The sequence below is a fragment of the Lissotriton helveticus genome, chromosome 11 (assembly GCF_964261635.1).
Source record: "Lissotriton helveticus chromosome 11, aLisHel1.1, whole genome shotgun sequence".
In the NCBI taxonomy this organism is placed as follows: Eukaryota; Metazoa; Chordata; class Amphibia; order Caudata; family Salamandridae; genus Lissotriton; species Lissotriton helveticus.
This window is the reverse complement of record NC_136072.1, coordinates 536915024-536940711: the sequence shown is the minus strand read 5'-3', so window position 1 is coordinate 536940711 and position 25688 is coordinate 536915024. Positions and strand designations below refer to the sequence as shown.

Here is a 25688-nt window from a genome sequence, read left to right as displayed (position 1 = left end):
CAATCATCCGGACCCAACACTAGATGGGAGGAGTATGCAAAGCATGTGTATCTATAGCACACATGACTCGAACACTAACGTTTGGAAGAAAATGTTTGAATTTCAAAATATATTTTAAGTTGATATTTGAGTGCTAACAGGCTGCCTTGAGGAACCCTATTAATAATATGGTGCAGGAGGCATTGCAGCTATGGCTGTTAAAATGTATTATCCACATTGAGGCATTCTACATTGACATTTATATTTTATTGCTGGCAACCACTCCTGATACACTGAGGTGATCACTACTGGTATTCTTGCATATGGCGGTATGTAATCTTATCTAATGTGGTCACTATTACAGCACTATTATTATTAATAGCTCAGGAGGGTTTTATTTAATACAAAGTAGTTATTATAGAAAAAGTAGAAGACTCCTGATCTAGACAACACAGAATTATTATCCTGAAAATCTCAAAGTGACTCTGATTTTCTCCTGTGCCAGGAATACTTTGCCCCAGGCTACCAATTATATCCGCAATATATATGTACAGGTCTAGCAATTCTTAGGCCCCCTGATGATCAAACTGCAATTTATAGTAGTCAGAGCCACTTAAGTATTTTAGACTCCTCCTCCCTGGCTTATCTGTCAAATCTCTTGCTGCAGCATGAAACTCTTTCAGCACTGTAATCTGCATGCTCTAAGCTGCACATGGTCAATTTCACAACACCTTAATTATGCCTGAAAGCTTAGAAAGAGCTCTAACCGAACTGGGGCTGGAGATATGACAGAACATAACAGTGATGACATTTAAGTTCCACAGCAGGACTCTGTTTCAGCCTTTGATTCATCAGCGGTCTCATTCATTTTTAAATTGGTACACCTGTCTTGAATCATACTGGACATGACAGAGCGGTACAAAAGGGGGTGGCGATGGGCGGAGCATCAGAACCAATCAAACACTCACACCCAGTCAAAAGTTCTTTAGTCCACTCTGCCACCCCAGTTCAGACATGGCTATATGCAAATCAGTCTGACCCTGTGCCTCATGGGAACAGTCCAGCCCGAACTGCCAAGCCATGCCTTCCCTGGAACGGAAACAAGCTTCCGAGGACCGGTTTCTGGCATTCCAGCCGTCTTCAGCCCGGCTTGCTTGAATCCAGTGGCAAAGTGAGCAAGGGACTCACGTCAGAGTGGGCTAAAGAGCGGTGATGGATCAAACCCAGATCTTTTGACTGGGTGTGAGTGTTTAGGATTGGTTCAGATGCTCCGTCCATCACCACCCCTTTTGTACCGCCATGACAGAGCCAATGCCAAACAGACAGATTACTAATCTATTTTGAGAAAATCTCCAGGCTCCAATGTAGTGACACAATGGCAGATAAAGCAAGAGATCTTGTCTTTCCCTTGAAATGTGTATTTTTATGCAATTAGAGAGGCAAATTCACAAAGGGCTCCAATAGGAGTACATAATGATTGCTCACCCCATTGAATCAATAAAAACAAGCAAATCATGCCTTTCTATGTCTTGGGACCCAATCCTTGAATACAAAACAAGATTTGTAATCTTGGCTGGCATGAAAGGTTATCAAACACCACTTATAGTCATCATGAAAGACCCTTTTGTGGTGGAAAACCTGGCCGCACATATTGTGGCACTGGTCTCATCTCATTTTTTAAGCATCCCGCAAATTTTTAAATGTAATTTAGATACCATTTTCTTAACTCTACTGATCATTAATAGTTGGGGAGTCTTGCTGCATGTGTCATGGAAAAAGAAACTGAGGAAATGTGTTATTGTGCTATATATATATATATATATATATATATATATATATATATATATATATATATATATATATATATATATATATATATATATATATATATATATATATATATATATATATATATATATATATATATATATATATATATATATATTTTGTATTTCTTGTCTTTATTATTATTTGTTTATGTTTCACTTCCTACCACAGTTTTGATGTTTCTGAGCACTGTAAATAACAGATAATACTATAGCCCACGTAAAAAATATGAAACTTGGTAGCACTTCTCATAGAAGTGCTGTACGAAGTTTTAAAAAAAGCAGCTAGGGACATGAAGAAATGAGGGTGATTACATATGGCTAGACTGATGAAACAGCCTGTAGAGATGCAGCATTTGTGCAACTCTTTGGGATGTATGTCAACCACACTACATGAGACTAAAAAGTTTTTTCGAGTTCCAGACTAGTGCTAACATTATACCAAAAAATAAAAAACTTTGCAGGTTAACTTGTATGTACTAGAAAACCAGAACTGGGCAGATGTAAAGTGGTAAAAGGGATTGGCTGGACATAACTGCAAAGCTGGACAAGAGGCTGATCTAGACAGGTGTGGAACTCAAAATCTGGGTAGAAGTGGGCAATTACGCAGACCTGAACATGTGCAGAATAGAGCACTACATATGTGCAGAGCTAAAAAGAGAGAATGATGAATAAATGTTTTTCTGTATACAAGGGGCTAAGCTGGATAAGACGAGATGATGAATAGCAGAGGAGAAAGGGATCACCTCAGTTAAAAAAAAAGTAATTGATGTTGTGTCGTTTTGGTCCTTCCCTACAGTCATAGCCTAATAAAATAAAGGATGAACTTGGGGTAGAAATGAACTTGGAGTGGAGATACAATGGAAGAAAAAATTTAATGGGCAGCGATGAAGTGGGGCAGATAAGTAACAAAAGAAGAAATGTGTTGAGGCAAAGCAAAACTGGAGGGTGGAGTTTACACTGCCGGAAGCAGCAATGAGAGACAAGCAGTGGTTAAGCAAAACCGATCTAAGGCAGAGCCGTTCAGTAGAGGAGTTATAGTAAAGTGGAGCTGTGAGGTGGAAGGGCAGACTGGAAGCCAAAGCGTACCTGAAGACGGGTTACTGGGCATGGTGCTATACAAGGCAGAACTGTACTTAGGGAAGGATGTATACAGTGTGGTAGATCTGTACTGGGACAGAGCTTTACTCGGTTAAGTTGATTAAGTACTCTGCAGTTTTGTTCTGCAAACAATTTTACAAAGTGCTTCCTGGGCCAGGGCTCTAATAAAGGGGACCCTTTAAGGGTATTTGGGGGGAAAAGGATTGGGGGAAGCTCATTCTCTCATTGCTTAATAAGTGCCTCCTACTGAACTCAGCAGGAAAGAAAAGCCAGGGCAATAAAACACAGTCTGCACCTTGGAGTAGGTGGTGCAAAGAATAGGTACTGGTAAAGGAATAAGTGGAGGGGAACTACGGCAGACAATTAAAAATTAAATACAAAATAGACATTTCAAATTTTACACAAATTCTGCTGTCTGGGTTTTTTTGTTTTGTTTCCTTGTATTCTTTGTAGTAAGGCTTATTAGTTTTTCTATAATAATTAAAAGTTTATGTGCACATTTTACATTTATTTTCTATTGTTTTTGTTGTTTTCTTTAAAACAGATCCCACTGGAAAAATGTTTTGAGAACTATTAAAAAACAAAAAAGACAAAACAAACCAAAAAAAACCCAAACAACCAAAAAATACAAACAAAAAAACAAATACCAGATCAGGCTGTGTAAAAAACAAATTAAAGTTAAACAAAAGATTGCTCTTTAAGGACACGAGAAATCCACAAAATCTACTGCAATTATCTGAAGTGGACAGGAATGGGGTCTCGGGAGCGTCAATATAAAATGTTCCTTGATTGCATCTTCAAAGACTCATCTGCGCATATAGGGCCCATTCAAAGACTGCTTGGGCCCTGCACTCGTGTTCATATAGCTATGGTGAGGGGGCCCTGTGTACATCATATTTCCATGGGGGTTTGGCTGCATGGGCTGCTGGCTATAGGCTTGCCCACCCATCATCCCCATCTGCATAGGATACTGTGCCGTCTGGTTCACATATGACGCATTGCTGTGGTAGCTGCTGTTGATCATGGGCTGGGACATCCTGTAGCTGTTCATGGCATTCAAAGAGTTCATATTCATAGAGTTGACATTGTATGGGGTCGTTGGCATCAAGTTCACACCCATGTTCATGCCACGCTGGACGGCAAGAGTGCGGGGAGCCCCTGTTTGCATGGCTACACCTGGGGGGCTGCGACCGTAGAGCTGCTGTTGGTGCGAGACTGCAGAGGGCAGAGGTGCAGACTTGGAACGGATAGAAATATGTCCCTTGGAAGGCATTTGGCCTTGCAGCCTCTGAGTGTGGGACATGCCCAAGCTGGATGCAGACATGTTACACTGAAGGAGGTTCATGGAGGGCGAAGTGAGGGTTGGTGGAGGAGTCATGGTGGCTTGTGCTTGAGGCCCCCCAGTCATACAGTGTGAGGGAGCGAGCTGAGCCAGGCCTTGGGAGGGCAATGGAACGCTGGTTGCATAGGATGTCACCGCAGAAGAGTGACTATAAGGCATGGCATGGGTGTCCATAATGGTGTTGGTAAGCTGCTGCAGCCTGGCCAAACTAAACGTTGCCGAAGGCTGGGAGTAGCCACCAGTACCAAAATCGCCCGGGTAAATGCCGATATTACTGCCACTCCCAGACTCAGGAATTTCCATGATTGTAGGTGCTGGAGTGAAGCTACTGGTCATGCTGCACTGTGAAAGCGGGGGCGGCTGCTGCTGTTGAGGTGGGGGCTGCTGCTGTTGTTGCTGTTTCTGCTGCTGGGGTGGGGGCTGCGGCTGTGGCTGTTGCTGGGGTGGTTGCTGTGGGCCATGGTTGCTTGGTGGCCTTTCCACCACACAGTTCTGAGGTGACTTGATGTTGCAGGTGGCAGGGGTTGGGCCACCACCCTGCTGCATCAAGCTACAGCTGTTGCCAATGCTGGCCATTTGCTGGGTTATCACGCAGTTGCTCTGTGTAAGTGAGGTGGAAGAGGACAATCCCCCGTAGGAGCAGTTGCTCTGTGCAGAGCTGTTGCCACAGATACTGCCTCCCATTGTGGAATCATAGCTGCTTGGATTCTCATAGTTCTCTGTAGTGCTCTCAATGCTACCCAAGTCACTGAACCCACTGTCTACTACCTGCTGGGAGTGGTCAGACACTGAAGGCACGTCCATCATGGGGCTAGTGTCCATGTTCTGCATAGAAGGTGCCGACAAGGAACCTTGGTCTGGACTGATTTGTGTATAACTGCTTTCAAGAGCAGGCACACTGGGACTGCTGACAGAGCGAACAGACTGGCTAGGATGAGAATGGACTGATGAAATTGGACTGTTATGTTCAGACACTTGACAGTCTTCAACTATGGACATTGGAGGTTCATCATCAGATTGTGTGTAGCTCTGCAGAGTCTGACAAGCGGCTAAAGTTTCCTCACAGTCCTGATACACCTCGTCATGCTCATTGCTCTCTTCCTGCGTCAGAGACTGCACAGCTTGCACTGTTTCCAGATCAAGCTCACTATGAGGATGTTCTTCAATTTCTTTCAAATCAATACATTTCTGATTATCGTTCCGCTCCTCCTCCTGCTCCTCCTCAGAGCCCAGCGCACGCTCGGAGGCAACAGAGGTATTGTGGGAAGTTTCCTCTTCCTCAGAATCCTGTTCCTCCCCAACCTTGCTCTTTCCTTCTTCGCTACTGCTCTGCAGGTTGTTCTCTAAAAAAGACTTGTGGATAGAAGACTCCTCTGTGACTCCTTCAGGAGACTGCTGATCATCTACAGGTGTTTTTTCTGTGTGAGCATCATCTTCATCGTCTGCATCATGGTCCTCTTGTTGGGTTAGTAGCGATGCCTCCAGCTTTTCCTCTATTACAGGCTCCGTGGCCTTCTGTTCCTCTTCAACTAAATTTGCCTTTTCCTCTTTTTCAACCTCGTGCTCTTGATCATCTGCCAAAGGGCTGCTGCTGCAGCTGTCCAAGGGAGATGCTGTCTGAACGTTGCAGGCTGCAGCTTCCTCTTCTTTCCTGTCTCCAACCACCTTAGTTATTTGAAGAAAATCATCCTCTTTACTTTCTTTTGTAGGAGATATGTCTCCATTATCTTCTTCTGGAAGATCTTCCTTTGATTGCCCCTTTGGTCTACGTACCAATTTAGAAACAGTTGATGTTTCTGCTTGTTCATCTTGAGTCAGAAGAAATGGAGATGGTGCTGATGGAAGCTCGCTGCTCATGGAAGGTCGTTTCTTCCAGTGAATTGGTTTCCGGCTTTTCCCTTTTGGCCAACCTTTCTTCTTTTTCACAGGTGTAGAAGTGTCTGGCTCTCGGAGGCTGACTTTCTCATCTTGGGATCTTAGTGCAGAGATGGGTGTCAGAATCGGTGTTTCTAAAACAAAAAAACACATGATCAAAGTGAGCAATTTATAACTATCAAAGCAACAACATTCAACATTTAGGAGTATCTTAACAGAAAATGCATTTTCTTCTCTCTGAAAAAGCGAGAATAAGGGAGAAAGGACAGAGCCAACCTACTCCTCTACAATTGTAGGGAAGATAAATGCACAAAGAAGCGTTTTGCTTGAAGAGAGATTTATTGCATGTTGTGAGCTCAGGGGTCAATACAAGAATGCCGTAACGGCCCAACAACACATAACTCCCCAAGGCTTCCATCCATCCAAAAGATGACACAAGATAAATAACTCGATCCCACTGGACATAGAGTGAGACAGTCACAAGCTGTGACAAAGGATCACACTTGTGACAGTCGCGCTCCATGCACACAACACAATGTCATCTCTTGCATGTTGATTATAACAGATGACAAAGCTTGTTGGGTCGCTTTGGCAAGTACTACTCATACAGAGGCCTAACCTCCTTTGAACAGCCCAGGTTCTGGAGTACATCATCTACTAACTAATCAGGTTCAGGTAAGGTTCCTCACTGACAAGCTGAGATGCAATGACAACTACTGCTGGAGCAGGATGCTCCTCACGACAGAGCACATAGGGAAAAGGAATTTCACTTATAAGCCAGTGTGTGAAGGGGAAAAGGTGCTGTAAGGATTGTCTGAAACAAGTAAAAAGGGTCCCCACTGGCATAGACAATAATGAAAATGCACACCAATGAAAGGTCCAAGCGTAGAGAGATGAGAATACCCACTGAAAAGCTGGGGCACAAATGGAAGGATTTTCTGCTCTGACAGATGCAGCGTAAGAGGCAAGGGTCACCTCCCTCCAGATTAAGTTACTTACCTACGGTAACACTTCTAGTGGATGCTCCATCTAACTGCAGATCCTCACCTGTAGAGTAATCAAAGGAGCCAGACTGGATCCAGATTTTCAACAATCGTTACAGCGAACTGCTGGGAGGTGCTGCCATCAGATTCCAAAAATATATAGTTATTCCCAAAAAAGTGCCACCCTTAGGCAGCGACCCCAGTTTTATTTTGCACTCCTATGCACCCTCAGATGTGGAACAATCATGACAAATTGGTGGTGACAGTATGTCAAAATTAACTTGAGACCTTTTTAATGGATATAAGAGTCTAATGCACAGAACGGAGAGAAGTAAGGATTCTGTAGTTGGATAGAATATCTGTCTGAAAGAGCATTATAAAAGGTTAGCAACTAGTTCTTCCGACAGATACTTCTAACCACAATGTTTTCACCAACAGAATAGATACCCAAGCAGGACCTCCCAAAAGGTGAGGTTCTGAAAAGTGGCCTCACACAAAAAAGTCCTGCTGAACCAAGCAGCCAAACTAACCCACTCTGCAAAATTAACTGTCTGGGCAGCAGTGCTTTAGGAATGTATGCATGGCCCATGCAGCCTGGCCGATGTCTATGACTGAAACTTCCCTCGCCAACGCCATTGTGGCCACTTTGGCTCGAGTGGAACAATCTAGTGGGCTCTCAGGGGGTTCCTTCTTGACCAGGGCATAGCACGTCTTTATGGACAGAATATCCACCTGGACAGGGTTGATTTCTGCACCACTGTAAGCTTCATCGCACCAGCAAAGCACAAAAAGAACTGGTAGTCTACATGGTATTACTCTTGTGCGCTCTATGTAAAAACGTAAGGCTGTCCTCAGATCACGCTGGTGTAGCCTCTTTTTTACCGGAATGTGGAGGAGGGAAAAAGGCAGAAGGGATGATGAATTGCAGTGCGTGGAAGTGTGATGCAACCGCCTCAACTGAAAAATGATGCATCCGCCACTACTGTGACCTCTGGAAGGGGTGGAGAGAATGGTATTCATCATGACAGGTTGGTGTTCACTTGCTGCCACTCAAGGTCCTGGGCTTTCTCCTTCAAGATGCAGATGTTGTCCAAAAAACATTCCTCAGTATTACACCCACAGCAAATGGAGGTTCCATCGCAAGGCCTGCATGTCCCAGCAAGCACAAGGAACCAGAAGACTGCACGAGGACAACAGTTCAAGAAGCCTTCACTAAGACCCAGTACTGAACTTGAAACATCATGTTTACTGCCCGAAAGTTCAGGGCTTATTGTGAGTGTGGGAAGGCTCTGAGAGCCATAGTCTCCAGGATGGCCCCTATGAAAGGAATCCTCTGTGTAGGCATCAGATGGGACTTTGGCTTGTTGATGGAAAGCCCCAGGGATGAAAGAAGGGTGATTGTTGTTTGGAGTGGTTTGTGACTGACTGCACTAATGCAATCTCCAGCAACCAGATGTCAGATGCCAGGGCCACCACTTTCCTAAACACTCAAAAGTAAGAGGTGTGGATGATTGGCAAATTGGAAATCCCAAGAACCCAGCACGAACCGAAGGTAGTGTCTGTGGGAATGCAGGGCATGCACATTAAAGTATATGACTAGTAAATCCCATGATACCATCAAGTCCTCTGGGTTCTGGGCAGAAAGAGCCAGGGAAAGAGTGAGAATTCTGAAATAGGAAGGCATTCAGGGGGGTGAAGATCCAAAATCAGTCTAACCCCTCTGTCTTTCTTGGACAGGAAGTAGTGGCTCCCTTGACCCACTGAAAATTGAGGAGGAACAGACTGGGTCCAGAGGGTGGGGGTGAATGATAGAAATGGCAGGGTATATTAATATTAATATATATATATATATAGATATATATATATATATATTCACTGAAAGAACCATAGGTTTCAGGCCTTAGATAGTTAGGAATTAGCATATAAAAAACCTTTGAAATTCACTGAAAAAACCATAGGTTTCAGGCCTTATATAGTTAGGAATTAGCATTTAAAAAACCATTGAAATTGCTCCTATATAGTTAGTTGGACTAACTATATTTCGCGCACCCGCAATCCACTGCTGATGATGTCACATATTACATCATTCATCACATGGTCAGTGACATCACTGATGACACCTCAAATGACATCACTGAGACATCACTGATGACATCATCCAGTGAATGTGGTTTGCTTCGTTATTTAAATATGCATTATATATATAGCAATTTGCATTGAAGAATGAGTGGATATATAAAAATAAATATTTGGATGGAGGATTTAGTAGAGGTGTAATTGACTGTTTACTTTACCAATTTATAGTGTCTCACTAAACATAGTGGATAGTGATTAAACTGTGTGAATATCTGTATCACTTTGTCAGTTGTTGTGTAAACTGGTTCTCCAGTTGGTTACTAGCTATGTGAAAGTCTATATTAGTTGTTGATTAGTTAACGGAGTATTTGTATGGGAGAGTGAATGTGTGTGTGGTTCGGTGGGGGGGGTGTGACTGCCCAAAGATGTGTGAATAGTTGATTCAGTAGATATATGAAGTTAAAACTACATGTTCTAACAGTTGTTTGGGTGAGTGAATATCTTTATGGGTATGGTGATGAGCAAATATATTTCTCAATGGTACATGTCCAACAAACTCGAAAAATAAAAGGCAGTGTATGTGTCAGTTGTCAAATTACAGACCCTCAGAAGATTAGAGTCCAGGTATATAATTGACCTAGAGACTAAAGCGCCTGAAGGTTTGAACATGGGGGAAGATATGGCATCTCACTTAGGATAACCCCATATTTTAATAACTGGAAGGTGGCGAATTCTGGGGCATGACAAACATCAAAGTATGAACTGTTTAATAAGTATTTTGAATCCTTGATGTATTTTGGACAGTTGTTGTTTTAAGAGGTACCATTGGAGATGATTCTGAAGGGGCATTTAAGAGCTTTGGGTATATTGTATGCTGTTATTGCCTGGAGATATTAAATTGTCCTAAGATTTTCTGCGGCCGATGCGGCTGCAAATGCCGATACACGGCAAGATAGAAATCATAAGTGGATACTTTATATCTCAACGATATCGTTTGTTTAGTGCGATGTCCCAATGGGAAGTAAATCGTTTCTTAGAACAATTATGTACAGGCAATTAGTGCACATAGGGGTCTACGATTGCCAGAATACTATGAATTGTTTTTCGTAAAGAATGGTTTAAGTTGCATGTTCTGCCGATACACGGCATGATTTGTTATGGGCAAGAATCATTTTTGAAAAACAGTATCTTTGTGAACTAAATGCACATTCAAAGATGGCACGTAAAAATCAATGGCCACAGTAGTCCTATGTCTGTTGTAACTACCCAGATTGAATTCATATAATGGAGCAGCGCAATGCGTTCAACTGTAAACACTGACGAAGGGAGTTTCTCCCGGAACGCGTTTGTTTTTTAAATAAACCCGTGCTGCAAAGCTAAAAAACCCCGAGAGTGCTGTATTATTCTGACCCGGCTGGGTATTTTTCGAGGAATTGGAGCTGTCATTATTACCGCGGGACACCGCCGCGTTAACAGCACCCGCTACTTGAGTGACTCGTGTTGCTTGTGTAGAGGAGCGTGGATAAATATATATATATATATATATATATATATATATATATATATTTTATTATGTGAGAGCAAACAGAAACAAAGGGTGCCAACCCGCACCTGGAACATTAGTACAATATCAGCGGGAGGGAGGGAGGACAGTGCAAATATCCGCATTCACAGGTTCAGTACATGGCATCAAGCAACGGCGTCAAGGAAGGATAAAATGTATGGGTAACCTAAATGACATTGCGGTACATACTTCGACTGGTGTCCCAGTGGAGAATCCGCCACATCCTCATTGGGGTGTAGAGCATAATATTTTAGCTAGTTCCCCAAACTTGAGGAATTTACGTGAGCATTCCCTAATCGTATACACTATTTTTTTTAAATGTGACTGTGTGACAAACTGAGTTCGTTCCAACTTATATGTGGCGTGAACAACAAATTGTTTATAGCTACCATATGTGCTGTCCAGCAGTAGGCTCTAACATCTAGGGGAGAGATCCCACCCTTCTATGGGTTCGTTAAAGTGTCTTAAGCGCTAATATGGGGTGCACCACGCTGCACAGTAAAGTCCTCAGATCCCGCTCTAATTTGGCAATCGTAGCCTCAGGGGATACATAATGTGCATTCTACAGGGCACATATACACACATTTGAGGAGCGTGATCATAATTAAAAGAAGGGCATCTTCCCCAACGGCATCAGGGGCAGCGCACTTCTGCGCTCTGCCTCTTCTTACAAATTCAATACTACTGTCCCAGGAGCCTGAACAGGCACATCTGCCTGTGAGGAGTCACATATATGCCCAAGTACTGGAAACCATCCGTTTCCACTTGGAGCCTCCAGGGGAGGGTAATTAAATGGGCCATAAGGGTGGCAAAGCACTGACATACCCCAGTTTATGTGATAGCCAGAGTAAGTGCCATGCGTCTCAAATGTCTGGAGGATGGCCAGGATTGTTGCCACTAGCTCAAGGACATATAGCAGTATATCGTCCATGTAAAACAAGACATTTCCCCCCCCCCCCACCCCCACCCCCATGCATGCCAAGGGATCATAAGTGAGGGAAAATAACAGGGGGGACAAATGCCAGCCCTCTTCTTCTCCCATCTCAACAAGGCATGTCGATGAAAAGGTGTTGTTCACCCTCACCATTGGTGTGGGGGCCTGGGATAGTAGCGCTATCCACTTCCTATAGTTAGGGCCAAAACCAAACTTCTTCAGTGTCTGGTGAAGGAAGGACCAGTGGATTGCATCATAGGCCTTTTCGGTATCCAATGCGAACAATAAAACGTGGTTCCTCCTTGTGGTGCACTTCTGATGTTCAATTTTGCAACTCACGCAGGTTGAGACTGGTAGACCTGCTGGGCATGAAGCCAGACTGATCTCTATGCATGAGCTGGACTACCACTGTAAGAAGCCTGGTGGCAAGTATCGTGGCCAGCACCTTCACTTCGATGCAGCTTGTTGCCGGCTTACCCTTCTTGTGGATCACAGCAATGGTAGTACATTGTAGATCAGGTCCTAGTTCCCCTTGTAAGAAAAACATGAAAGGGAGGTTCCCAGAACAGGGAGGAATAAAACAATTTTTTTGAACTCTACAGGAAAAGCCCAAAAGGAACCAATAGAATAATATCAAATATTTATTTTTATTGACGTAGAAAAATATATCAGTTCAAGTAAATACATTAATACACAATACATTTCTTTATCATAATTTTGTTTGAAAATATCATAAAAAACACATGTAAGCAGCCACAGGACAAAAAAAGAGCATAAAAAATGTTGGCACACAATTCACTCACTCGTCCAATCAGACCAAGAATTCATACCCATACCAATACACACATTCACATTCAAACAAAAACATTCAAGAAAAGCGCCGACGCGCGTTTCGGAACAGTGCCAGTACAAGCTTCCTTCATCAGGGCGCAAGATATAGGTAATATGGATAAACGTGGTCTCTCAAGATCCAACAACCCAATCCTGGGAAAGAGTCCTAATTATAATCGTGGCTGGCAAAACTTATATCCTAAAGTCTGTCTGCGGAGGAGCCCTTTATGAAGATATTGATGGCAAGTGGAAACTTGTATCAGCCCTCTAGAATATACTCAAGCTTCCGTCGAGGTCCCAATTCACGAAAAACTAAATGAAACTCAAGAATTAGTCCAAAAATCTGTTACAAAGGTCTCCCGGATTTACAGCATTAAGTCACGGTTCAAAGAATAACAGCTTCCAAATGAAGTCTATGGGCTCAGAAATAGTGTAGCACCTCAAGCTGGCGATAGAGTCGGCCCTCAGAACGGTAGTTTGGTGGCAAAGGCAATGAAGGGACGGCAAGATGCTCGTGAACAAATGTTCACGGCGGCATCGCAGGATAGGCAGCTTGAAAAAAGGCAATGGTCCTCCCTGGGGGTAGAAAACGGCGGCGGGACCCCTCGGCTTAACAGACCGGATGCAGTTCCCCTTGTCCCAGGCCTCTCGCAAAAGTTCCAACAAATACAGCCCCAAAAGCACAGCATAGCTCCTAAATAATTCACCCGGGAGGCTGTTGAGCCTCCCGGGTTTCTCAATTGCAGCCTGGTCCTTAGTGAGTGTGATCTGCTCCTCCTTAAGTGCCTTTCAGCCCTCAGAGGGCTCCACTGGCATATTTAATGTGCCTAGGTAGTCTGTGATGCACTTGGCATCAGCCATCGGGCGTGCCCTATAGAACAATAAATAATATCTTGCAAAAGCCTCTGTTATGTCCCTATCTGTCAAGAGGCCAGCGTCAGATTCATCGATGATACACCACGCCAAACTGACCTCTACTTTTGCCTTGCTCAACCAATGAAGCACGTTGCCAGCTTTGCCCTCGGCATCATACAGACTGTGTTTTGTGGCTAACATCTGCTTCTCTTCCTCCATCTGCGCCAGATCACGGTATTCTGTACAGAGCTCCTCAATTTTGCACGGACTTACAGGTCTGATGGGGCCCTGGGGAACTCCTCAAGGTTTATCATCTAGCGCTCAATTTCCTCTATCTCCACGGTCTCTCTCCGCTTCTTGCGCGCTATTATGCTGTGTGCCCTATCTCGAAGGACTTCCTTATAGGTCTCCCAGAGCACTACTACCAAGTCCACTGAACCCTTGTTTTCCTTGAAGTAGAGTTCTGAATCTATCTGGAGCTCCCAGGCAACCTCACGGTCCTGCATGTCCCATGCCTTAAGTTTCCAGCCTGCACCCTGGAGGCGATGACTCACACCCACCGTGATCCCGAGAGGCAAGTGATCAGATAATGCCCATGCCAAGTAGTTCGCCTTGTCTACCTCACCTGCTGGGGCAAATATGGAGCCAATCCTGGAAAAGACCCTTTGAGTCCTGGTAAAATATGAATAGCCTCTGTGCTCGGGATGATGGTGCCTCCACAAGTCATAAAGACCCAGCTTGGCTGCAAATCATGCCAAGGGCATGTCCCTAAGGAGGACCACAGTTGTGCCAGAGTGGTCATATTCTTTTTGATCAATTTGCAGTTCCCCGATGGGCAGGAAAAATCGAATCCCTACCCCCATACTGGCTGTGTATGGTCGTGAAAGGGTAGCTTGGTAGCTGTTGTAGTGGCGAGATGGAAGCTTATTGCCCTTGCTGGTGTCAATGACCTGGGAACCACCACATCCTCTGAGCTGTGAAAAGTCTGGACTGGCTGCTGAACTGGAGCTTCAAGACTCTACAAATAGACTCTGAATTGATACTAAAGCCAACACAGTCCATGGTGTCAAGGTCGGCCTTCAATACACAGAATTGGCAGAATCCTGCCCGTCCTAAACTGTTAGGGTAAAGACTGTTCTGAACTCGTCAGACAGCTGGCAAGATCTTGAGGGCCATGTCCTGAAGAGTATGCTTATAATGGCCCATTAGCCAGACCACATTTAGTAACCTAAGCGTCAAACAGGAGGAGAAAAATATTTTTGGGCCAAATGCATCAATGCCCATTTGGATTGACCATGATCAAGGACACCTGGACCACTAAGCTTTCTGGGGTGGTATGTTGGGTGAGAAAGGCCAGGTTACCAGGGGCTGGCCTTTGTTGATTAGTCACTAAACTGACTGAGGGAGCCGAGCACAGCTTCATCCAATCAGCCATTAATTACAGTATGTGTTAGGGTCTAACAGAAAGGCAGCAAAGGTTCCGACGTGCAGGCCCAGGCTTTAAAATTTCCATCTAACAAGTTTACTTTTGCTTGAACCGTAGCGAACTGTAAATCAAGTAACTTCAGCTGCTCTGCAAACAACCACCACAAAGGAGACTCTTTAATCTGTGGATTCTAATTCAGTCTCAGGAGAAGTGTCCAATCCACTAGCATAAATAGAAGTCCATATACATTTCAGCACCTGTGCATTGAGGGGAAAGCAAGTTATCTGCCTTCTCATTATCGGCATCACTGTGTGATAAGTTCGGATGACACTTATACTGCATCGAATCGGAGCTCAACAGGGTCTCTAGTCTCTTATGGTACTCCCATTAAGGGAAAGATTGTGGATCTTTCAATGTTGGATACAGTGCTCTGGTGATGTCATAGTGCAACATAGGTCTAGCCGTAGTTGGGTCAAGATGCAGAACAGGCACTATCTGGGTTAGTTATGGTGTGGGTGGCACTGGTGTGGCAAAAATAGAACGTAGGCTGTTGTCAGCAAAGAACCAGGAAAAGGCCCTGCAGCATTTGTTGGCAACGGTAAAGGAACACATGTCGGAGAGTGACTGGTGCCAACCTTGAAAGTCTGGGGCCTGAAAGTGCTCCAGAAGGAGCTAGCATTAACTTGAAGATCTACAGCATGGGCAATTCCTGTTGCTGGGTCAACAATGGTCCTGGAAACTTTGAACACGCCAGTACCAGTCCCAGATGGGAGATGCCTGAGGGATGGAGCCTGTGGAATGCTGACTGAGCAGCTTGTTACCAGTTCTGGAGCGGCAAGACAGGGACAAATCCTGCTTGGCCTTCCTGCACTTATGGTGCAGCTTGAACTTACACAAAGACACAAATCAAGATTGGAACTTGACGTGAGAGCAGCTCTGTGACTTGGAGAGAGCGAATGCTATCTAAAGGTGGACCACATAAGTTCAGCAATGTAGCGTTTCCCTTTCAGTTTGATTACCCTTCAGGCACATTTGGTGCACAACTTCAAATTTGAACCTAGGTACCACCAACAAATGCTTTGCTGATCCATTACCAACGTCTGCACCCGACAGTAGCAGCATGGTTTAAAACCACTCAATCTTAGGTGGGGTAGGGAGACATTTTGCCTGGTGAGTAGTGCTGTAGATGCACATGATTAGCATACTCCTGCCACCTAGAGTTGGGCGTGTATGTTTGCAAGCAGATTTTGTTCAAAAAGTCTATTGCACAAGAACACCAACTCCATATTCAGATTTATTTGTAACTTTGAGTTAGAGTATGTATGCAGTGTGATGATAAAGTGTGTAATGCGCAATGTGCATTAAGAAACAGAAAGATGATAACTGTAATGAACATGCAGTGGGGGATTGGGGTAGTTGCATGTGAATCTACAGTACTACACACTCTGAACAGATGCTTACGGTGTAAGGAACATTTTCTGTTTGTAGCATGTATTGGCTGTAGAATAGATATACATGCTTGGCATAAACCGCAAAGCTGTGCCCTCGTGAAATGGTGGCTAGCATGTGAATGCTGCAGATGTTTGAAATAAGGTTTTAATACTGTCTGACTCACTGTGGTTGGTTCATGGGCTAAAATATCCACAAAATAGTGCTTAGTAAAAGTGTGTGGAGTTGACCAGGTTGCTGTACAAATATCCTAGAATGGGATGTTTCCCAAAAAAGCAATGGTTGCTCCCTTCCTATGGATGGAGTGCGTCCTAGGTGGAGCTGGTAGAATTATCGTTTGCTTTAAAATAACAGGCCTGAATACATTTACCTAGCTACCACTGCTTTATATATGAGCTGTAATTTTTGAAGCTTTTCAAAAGAAACAAACTGCTGATTTGATTTTCGAAATGTTTGAATTTGTTTAAGTAATACCTAGTGTGTGAAATGCACCCTCCGCACAGATTGTGGGTAGGAGAAAAGAAAAAAATCTGGGGGTTCTATGGCTTGGTTACATTGAAAAGGTGATACTACTTTTGGAAGAAACATAGGGTTGGTTCTAGGGTTCTATGAACCACCCTGTCCTTGTGGGCCTGTATGAAAGGTTCTTGGAGAGTTAGAGCTTGTAGTGACCATTTATTTCTAGGAAAGGTTATGTCGTTTAGGAATGCCACCTTTCATGAAAGAAACTGAAGGGGACATGAATGTACTGGCTCAAAAAGGCAGTCCCATGAGACTAAAGAGGACTGGCTACACAACCGACTTGTGAGAGAGTTGTAGCGGTGATGGTCACCTCTGGTGATGGGTTCGTAACACACCTGACCTGCAATAAATTGTAAATGTTACACTAATGCGGAGAGCTGTAGGCCTTGGTCTGAACCTAAAACAACACTAGATCTTCCTGCAAGACTGGCTACACACCCATCTTGTGAGAGTTGTAGCGGTGATGGCCACCTGTGATAATGTGTTCGTAACATGCCTTACCTACAGTAAATTGTAAATGTTCCACTATTGCAGAGAGCTGTAGGCCTTGGTCTGAACCTGAAACAACACCAGATCTTCCCAGTGACCCTTTGATTGAGACTACTCATCCACTAAACACTCTTACAGGGCATGCATATGAAGCCTTGCATGTGAAACTAGGACAATGCAGGACGTTGTTATCCCTAGAAGACACATGACAGTTCTCACTGAGAGCTGATGACAGGGCTGAAAAAGAGGTAACAGCTGCTGTAAAGCTGAGACTCTGCTGAGAGGGGCGGGCCATAGGGATGGGATGTCAGTGCTTGGTGGGGACAGCCACATTGCTGTAGTTAACTTACTCCTACCACTAGTGTTACCTCTGTTAGAGCACCAGCTGTAGCCGTTTCCTGCTTAATGGTGAAAAGATGACTTCTTCCTTTGATAAAAGCGAGGCTGCTTGGGTGAGGTTCTTTTCACTCCCCTTCTGGGTAAGTGTTTTTGGAAGGAGTCTCTGAATGAAGTGGCCTGAAGCGCTCCCATTGACTGGCTGTTTTCTTATCCTTGGTCTTTTCAAGTATCTCATCAACGTAAGGCCAGAAAAGGTGCTCCCTGTCAAACAGAAGGTAGCGGATATGCTCTTACACTTCAGGATTTGACCCGGAGATGAGGAGACCTGCACCTCTTCTGAGAAACACGCTTGTGTTGATGTCCCTGGAAGCAGTGTCTGAAGCCTATGGGGCATAATGGGAATCACCTTCCCCTCAGGTACTAACTACCTTGCATCTTATAGTGCTCTAGGAGATGCTTAAGCAGCTCTTGCATCTCCTCACACTGTGCCCTGTCGTAGTGTGAAAGGAGCGCCACAGAATTAAATATATACAAAAGAGTTGTGCTTCAAAAGCCAGCCTTTTACCAGTCACACAAATCTTTTTGCTCTCCTTTTCTGAAGGAGGAGCAACATCAGTGCCTTGCGCAAAAGTGTGCCTAGGGGCTATGTGGACAACTAAAGAGTCGGGTGTAACTTGCCCACCAATATACACGGGGTATTTTCGGAGAGAGTTTTCATTTCTTCGCTACCCTCAGATTTACAACGCTCCCTTTTAGAGGAGGAGGTGGTCTAGGCGGCAGATGATGTGGGCTTGTACCTTTGTCATTATACCTTTTTGGTGTAGGTTCTGGGGAAGGCAGCCTGGAAGAAGACTCCCCGTTGAAGGCTAGTCTCTTCTCACCTGGAAGAAGACCCAGCAGCGGATTGAAGAGGCGTCTTTGCTGACATTTTGTGTGCAACTGGATGCATTCCAGTAGGCTACAGTCGGGAGCGCAAAGAATGCACAGTATAGGAGTAGTCCGCTGTCCCGTGATCATAATCAGTCAACCCTGAGGGCGTACACCCGTCTGAGCGGTTCGGACGGGTTTACGACCCCAGGATTATCAGGGCCATTTTCCTCATCCCAGTTCTTTCCCCAGCTACCCGGTTTTACTTATTTCCATCACAGGACAGCAGACTTCTCCTATACTGACCATTTTTTGCACTCGCGACTGTAAACTACCGGAATCTGGATCTACATAACTTCTGCGCATCAAGATGAATGAACAAGTTACTTACCTTTGGTAACGATATATCTGTAAGAAACATAGGTTAGTTATAGATTCCTTACATTAGAATTAAACCCAGGCGTCAGACTAGTTCCGGTAAGTTTTTTGACAGCAGTACTCCTGGGCGTCGGAAGGTGGTGTCATGCGACTCCGTGTTCGTCATTGGTGAAGTGGTTGCCGGGATGATGTCCCAGTAGCTACTTAGACGCCGCCCTTGCACGCTGATGTCAGTTTGGTACACGACTTTCCACGCCAGAAGCGCAGAGCCATGCAAGACACTGACCACTGCTGCACAAAACTAGGGCCCTGAAAGGAAGTCCTTAACCCTAGAAGTCAGTTCGCAGAACGGGGAGGATGGGTGGGGCGGTAAGGAATCTATAACTAACCTATGTTTCTTACAGATATAGCGTTACCGAAGGTAAGTAACTTGTTCATCTGAAAGAAACAGTTAGTTATAGATTCCTTACCTTAGAATAGATACCCCAGCAATACCAACCCCGGAGGTGGGTCTGCAAACTAAGTTCACACCAGAAAGTCCTGGAGAACAGAACGGCCAAAGAAGCTGTCTCTCTGGACTTGGCTGCCCAGGCAGAAGTGTTTGGTGAACGTGTGCAGCGAGGCCCACTTAGCTGGCTGACAGATGTCCTTAAGGGGGACTCCCTGTCCCAAAGCAGTAGTAGCTGCCGCCACCCTGGTGGAATGGGCAAGCAGTCCCTCTGGAGGCTCCTTCTTTGCCAAAGAATAGCAGGCTTTGATGCACAAAACGACCCACCTGGAGATGGTCCGTTTGCGCATGGCCCGACCTTTCTTAGCACCCACGTAGCCAACAAAGAGCTGGTCGTCCACCTGGAATTGTTTGGTGCAATTTTATTTATTTATTTATTTTATTTATTTCAATTTATATAGCGCGTTATAACCCAGAGGTCTCTAAGCGCTAAATCAGGGTCCAAAACAATCGGCACTGTGGAGGATGCTGTTCATAGCAAATTACAAATTACCCCATGCTTGCTGGAAAAGCACTGTTTTTAGTTTTTTTCGGAAGGTCAGCAAATTGGTCTCCTTCCGTAGTTCTGTTGGCAGCGTATTCCAGGCTGTTGGGAGTAAGTATGAGAAGGCACGTCCACCTACTGTGGCCAATCTGCAGCGTGGTTGAGTAAGGAGAGAGGCGTCAGCAGATCGAAGTGTCCGTGCTGGGCTGTAGGGGATCAGGCGAGATTTTATATACATTGGAGCCTTACCATACAGGGCTTTGTGAACAATGCAAAGTCCCTTAAACATCACCCTTTGCTTAACCGGTAGCCAGTGTAGTTCTTGCATAAGGGGAGATGCATGGGTGTTCCTTGGCTTTTTAAAGATAAGCCTCGCAGCGTCGTTCATAACAACCTGCAGTTTATTCAAAAGTTTTTGTGGCAGTCCTATGTATAGCGAGTTGCCATAGTCTAGCCTAGCCAAAATCGTGGCAGAGACCGCTCGCCTCAGAGTAGAGAAGGACAACAGAGGTGAAACTTTTCTAAGTTGTCGGAGGAGGCCAACGCAGGTCCCAACCACCGTCCTCACTTGTTTTTGCATAGATAGCCTGCCGTCCACCTGAATGCCTAAACTCTTAACCACAACTGCTGGTTCCGGTGGTGACCCTAGTTCTTTTGGCCAGAAGTCCTCAATCCTTGGGTTCCCTACGTTGGTAATTGGGAGTACCTCGGTCTTATCCGGATTGATTTTTAATGAATTTCTGGACATCCAATTAGCTGTATGCTTCAAGATGTTTTGCAATCTTACGAGGCCACCCGGACCGTGATCAAGTTGGATCACTATTTGGGTGTCATCCGCGTAGTTGTATACATGGCAATCCATCTGATTAAGCAGTCTAATCAGGGGTTGTAAATAGATATTGAAGAGCAGGGGCGACAAGGCAGACCCTTGTGGCACTCCGCAGGTGATCGATGTAGTGGTGGAAAGAAGGTCACCAAGCTGTACTCTCTGAGACCTCCCTTTAAGAAAGGAGGAGAGCCAGGCGTGTGCCGTGCCCCCGATGCCGAAATCCATCATCCGCGACGGTAGTTGTTTATGGCAGACGGTATCAAATGCCGCGGAGAGGTCTAACAGCACCAGGGCACATGGTGTTTTCTTATCCGCCCTGCTCCTCAAATCATCCAGAATAGACAACATAACAAGTTCCGTGCTGTGATTCGCACGGAACCCAGCTTGATTTGGCTCAAATAGGTCGTTACTTTCCAGATGTTCCGAAAGGATGGTGAGTACGTGTTGCTCAACCACCTTCGTCAGGAACGGCAGCTGAGATATGGGCCTGAAATTTTTTTGGCATTTCACATCCGCCCCTGCTTTTTTCAACAAGGGAATCAGCCGGGCTTCCTTAAAGTAGGACGGAACTTGACCCATAAGTAAAGAAATGTTTAGTAGGTTCAATACTTCTTCCTCTATATCTGGCAGTGCCAGTTTAAACACCTCTGGTGGGCATGGGTCTGCCAAGGAGCCCGATTTAACCCGGCTCACAAGAGCCGGTAGCCTTTCCTTCGTAATCAAGGGAAAGGCCGTTAGGGGATTAGACACCAACATTCTGCCTGGTGTATCCAGCGGGGGGCAGTCAAACTCGGGGGTTGCACTAATTCCAGCAACTAAATCCGTGATTTTATTAACAAAGAAATCTTGAAATTTTTGACAGTCCTCTTGCCTGAACTCTGTAATTTGTTCTTTATTTTTCCTGAGTTCCGTAAGGACCTTGAAGATTTCTTTCTGAGTCCAAGTAGAAGGATTGTGCACGTTTTGGATCCGGACGGTGGAGCCTCTCTTCCTCTTTTGAAGGATGCAGAGGCGGAAAGAAGGTGGGCAAGGTGATGGTTTGGCCAATATCGAAAGAAGTAACCACCTTGGGAAGAAATGAAGGTCTAGTTCTGAGGACAACCTTGTCCGGATGAACAGCCAGAAAGGGAGGCTTGGAAGAAAGAGCTTGTAGCTCACTTGCCATGCGCGCAGAGGTGATGGCCACCAGAAAGGCAGTCTTTAAAGTTAGAAGCCTGAGAGGACAGTTATGTAGCGGCTTAAAGGGAGCTCACATAAGATATTCAAGAACCAAGTTCAAGTCCCACTGGGGCATTACGAAGGGAACAGCGGGGAAAAAGAGGAGTAATGCCTTTAAGGAAACGATTTACAAAATGGGACTTGAAAAAAGAAGACTGATTAGGAACCCTAAGGAAGGCTGAAATAGCAGAGAGGTAGCCCTCTAGAGTGGCCAGATCAGACCACTGCTGGGCCCAAGAAAGGAGGCCCAAGAGAACCTCAGATAGAGGTGCGGAAAGGGGATCCGCAGCCTTTGCTGTGCACCATGCCACAACTTTATTGCGTACACCATCTTAGTGGATGGACGCCTGGCTGCCAAGGTAACATCACAGACTTTGGGAGGCAGATCAAACGACGTCAGCTGCCGCTGCTCAATCTCCATGCGAGGAGGTGGAGGCTGGACAGGTTCAGGTGGATGACTGTCTCCTGGTGCTGCGACAGAAGATCCTCCCAAAGAGTCAGTCTGATCAGAGGATCAATGGCCATGTGTAGCAGCTCGGGATACCAGACTCTTCGTGCCCAATCCGGATCCACAAGAATGACTTGGGCCCGGTCGCCCTTGATCTTCTTCAGTACTCTGGGCAGAATTGGTATAGGCGGCAAGGCGTATAGAAGACCGCAAATCAACTAGCGACGAAAAGTTTTGCCTAGCGAGTGCCGCCTTGGAAATTCCAACACGCAGAATTGCTGACATTGCACGTTCTCTTCAGTGGCCAAAAGATCTAACAAGAGTCTACCCACTGTCGAAAGAGACCTTGCACCACCCCCGAGTGAAGACGCCATTCGTGATCCATCATGCACCCGCGGCTGAGCTCGTCCGCCCTGGCGTTCAGGGAACCTGCGAGGTGTTGAACCACCAGGGATATGTCCTGATGTTCCAGCCATGTCCAGAGGCGGACATAGGGTCCATGACCCCACCACGCCTTGTTTGTTGCAATGCCACATGTCGGTGGTGTTGTCCACAAACACCCGCACACCTCTTCCCCAGACAGAGGGAAGGAATGCTTTGAGTGCATGACGAATCACCCGAAGCTCCAGAAGGTTGATGTGGAACCTGGACTCCGCCGGAGATCAGAGGCCTCTGATATCTGCCACCCCCATGTGGACACCCCATCCCAGAAGTGATGCATCGGTCACCACTGTGAATTCTGGTTGTGGGAGGGAGAGGGATCTGCCGTCGACCCAAACATGATTCGTTATGTTGTGCAGTGCCCTCTGAGATCTGGACGCAACTGGACAGGTTCCCCTGATGTTGAGCCCACTGGAACTTCAGGTCCCACTGCAGAGCCCGCATAGCCATCTGGCATGGTCCACCAGCAGGATGCAGGAGGCCATCAGGCCCAGTAGCCGGGGAGTCATCCTGACTGAAAGATCGGAATCATAGCCTAAATATCCCGGACTCGCTGTTCGGGAGGATAGACCCGAAACTGTGTTGTGTCCAGAACCGCTCTGATGAATAGGAGCTTCTGAGAGGGTGTCAGGTGTGACTTCGGCACGTTGATGGAGAACCCTAGTGAATGCAGGAGGTCGGCCGTAGTCTAGAGGTGGGAGATGACAGCCTGGGGCGAGCCCGACATCAACAGCCAGTCGTCGAGATAGGGGAAGACTGGAACCCCCGATCTGCGCAGGCTGAGCGGCGACCACAGCCATAACTTTCGTGAACACCCGAGGGGTGCTGGTAAGGCCAAAGGGCAGCACAGCAAACTGAAAGTGCTTGTGGCCTACCGTGAACCGTAGGTAACGCCAGCAGGACGGGGATGTGAAAATAAGCGTCCTGTAAGTCCAACGCTTCCATCCAGTCTCGAGGGCAGACAGGACCTGAGCGAGTGTCAACATTTTGAACTTCTCCTTCCGGAGGCAGCGGTTGACATAACTGAGATCCAAGATAGGACGCAGGCCTTTGTCCTTCTTGGGCACCAGAAAGTAGTGGGAATAGCAACCACAACCTAATTCTGGGACAGGAACACGCTCAATTGCTCCCTCGACCAAGAGTGCCGAAACTTCCTGTTTGAGACGGGCCAGATGATCCTCCGACATGCAATGGTACTGAGATGGCATGTCCGGAGGGGTAGTCTCAAAGGGAAGAGAATAGCAACTTCGGACTATTTGCAAAACTCACCTGTCTGACGTAATGGTGAGCCAGTGGGGAGGTGATGGCGAATCCTGCCGCCCACTGGCGATTGGTGGCCCTGGAAGGTCAGAATAGGAGGGTTTGGAGGCTGCTGCAGAGGAGGCAGTGATGGACTGGCCTGCCCGCTGGGCCCCAGAACCATGCCGGTGGTTCCCACATCCCTGGCAGCGCAGGGGCTGAACAGCTTGCGCTGGCCTGTGGCTCTGGGTGGGGCACCTCTTCAGTAGCCACAAAAGGGGCAAAAAGCAGACTGCGCAGGGCGGGTGGTGGAGAGGCCCAAGGACCTGGCCATAACCCGAGAGTCCTTAAAGAGCTCTAGTGCATTGTCTGCTTTGTCACTGAATAGGCGACGTCCATCAAAGGGCATGTCCATAAGGGTGAATTGGACATCCCCTGAAAAAACAGTCGGCCGCAACCATCCGTAGCATCAAAGGGCTACTAACGTAAAAATCCTCCTGCCTAGTGAGTCGGCGGTATCCAGCCCACAGCGGATGGTAAACTTTGCTGCGCCCCTCCCTTCGGCGACTACCCGAGAGAGTACGGCCCAGGCCTCCGCCGGGCACTGAGGCAGCACTCGCGCAACCGTATTCCACACGGAGTGGATGTAACGGCCCAACAGACATGCGATGTTTACTGACTGCAGTCCCAAGCTGGAGGAAGAAAACATCTTCTTTCCAAGATGTTCCAGCTTTTTCGAATCCCTATCAGGTGGAACGGTCAGGAATGCGCACTTGGAGGTGGAGGCTTGGACCACCAAGCTATCATGGGTGGGGTGTTGGGAGATGAAGGAGGGGTTGCCCAGAACCGGGCGGTGGCGTTGGGCAATCATCCTATCCACAGGAGCCCCTGTGTTGGGCCAGGACCAGGTGCCCAAAAGGATGTCTGTAAGGGCTTCATTATACTGCAGCAGGGGCTCCGAAGAGCTCGCTCCCGGTTGAAGCACCTGTCAGGAGGTTAGTCCTGACTGCCACACTAGGTAGCTCGCGGCTGAGAACCTCGGCCGCCCTACACAACACCACTGCGTAAGACGCTACCTCCTCCGTAGCCACGGTAGGAGGAGACAACATGCCAAGGTCTGGTAAGGTATCCAGACCACTGGCTTCCCCCAGTTCCTCTCTTCAGTCTGGTTCATAACCTAACTGATCAGTTAAAAGGTCTCCAGATCCCTCCCAGTCCTCTTCGCCCTCTTCTGGCTGCCAATCTGGTCTCAAAGAGCCAGAGTAGAACAGGGGCAATAAAGTACCCGTTGACGCCGGATCCAGCGTCAGTGGACACCGGTCCTGCTCCGTGTCTACATTGAGGTGGAGGTCAGGGTCGATGTCAACTGGGGATACTGCAGACGCCGGCTGCGGACGTGGTGCTGGTGGAATCGGCGCTGGCGGAGGTGTCACAAGGTCGATCGGCATCAATCCATATCCAAGCCTAGATCCAAGGGGACCCTGCAGTGCCGAGGCCGGAACCACTGGTATCGAAGGACCAGGGCCTCCAGCCGAGTCCGCGGGACCCGAAGGCACACCGGCGGAGTCGGGCTGCCTAAAGATGGCGAGCATCGCTTTGTAAAATTTAAGAAGCTGGGCAGGGGTCGCTTCGGGTACCGTAAAGGGGGGGGAAACCAGGAGTCGAGCCTTCGTGCTCCACACACT

At 46.4% G+C, this 25688-nt stretch overlaps 1 protein-coding gene across 2 annotated transcripts in view; it reads right to left on the bottom strand.

Moving 5' to 3' along the window:
• Positions 1-2661: 2661 nt before the first annotated feature.
• KAT6A (lysine acetyltransferase 6A) overlaps positions 2662-25688 on the bottom strand; it is a 1535407-nt gene continuing 1512380 nt past the window's right edge. For both annotated transcript variants that reach the window (XM_078666232.1, XM_078666233.1), the window contains one exon: positions 2662-6257. In XM_078666232.1, coding sequence (XP_078522358.1) covers positions 3712-6257 — 2546 coding nt within the window. In that variant the 3' untranslated portion in view covers positions 2662-3711. The remainder of the gene's footprint in view (positions 6258-25688) is intronic.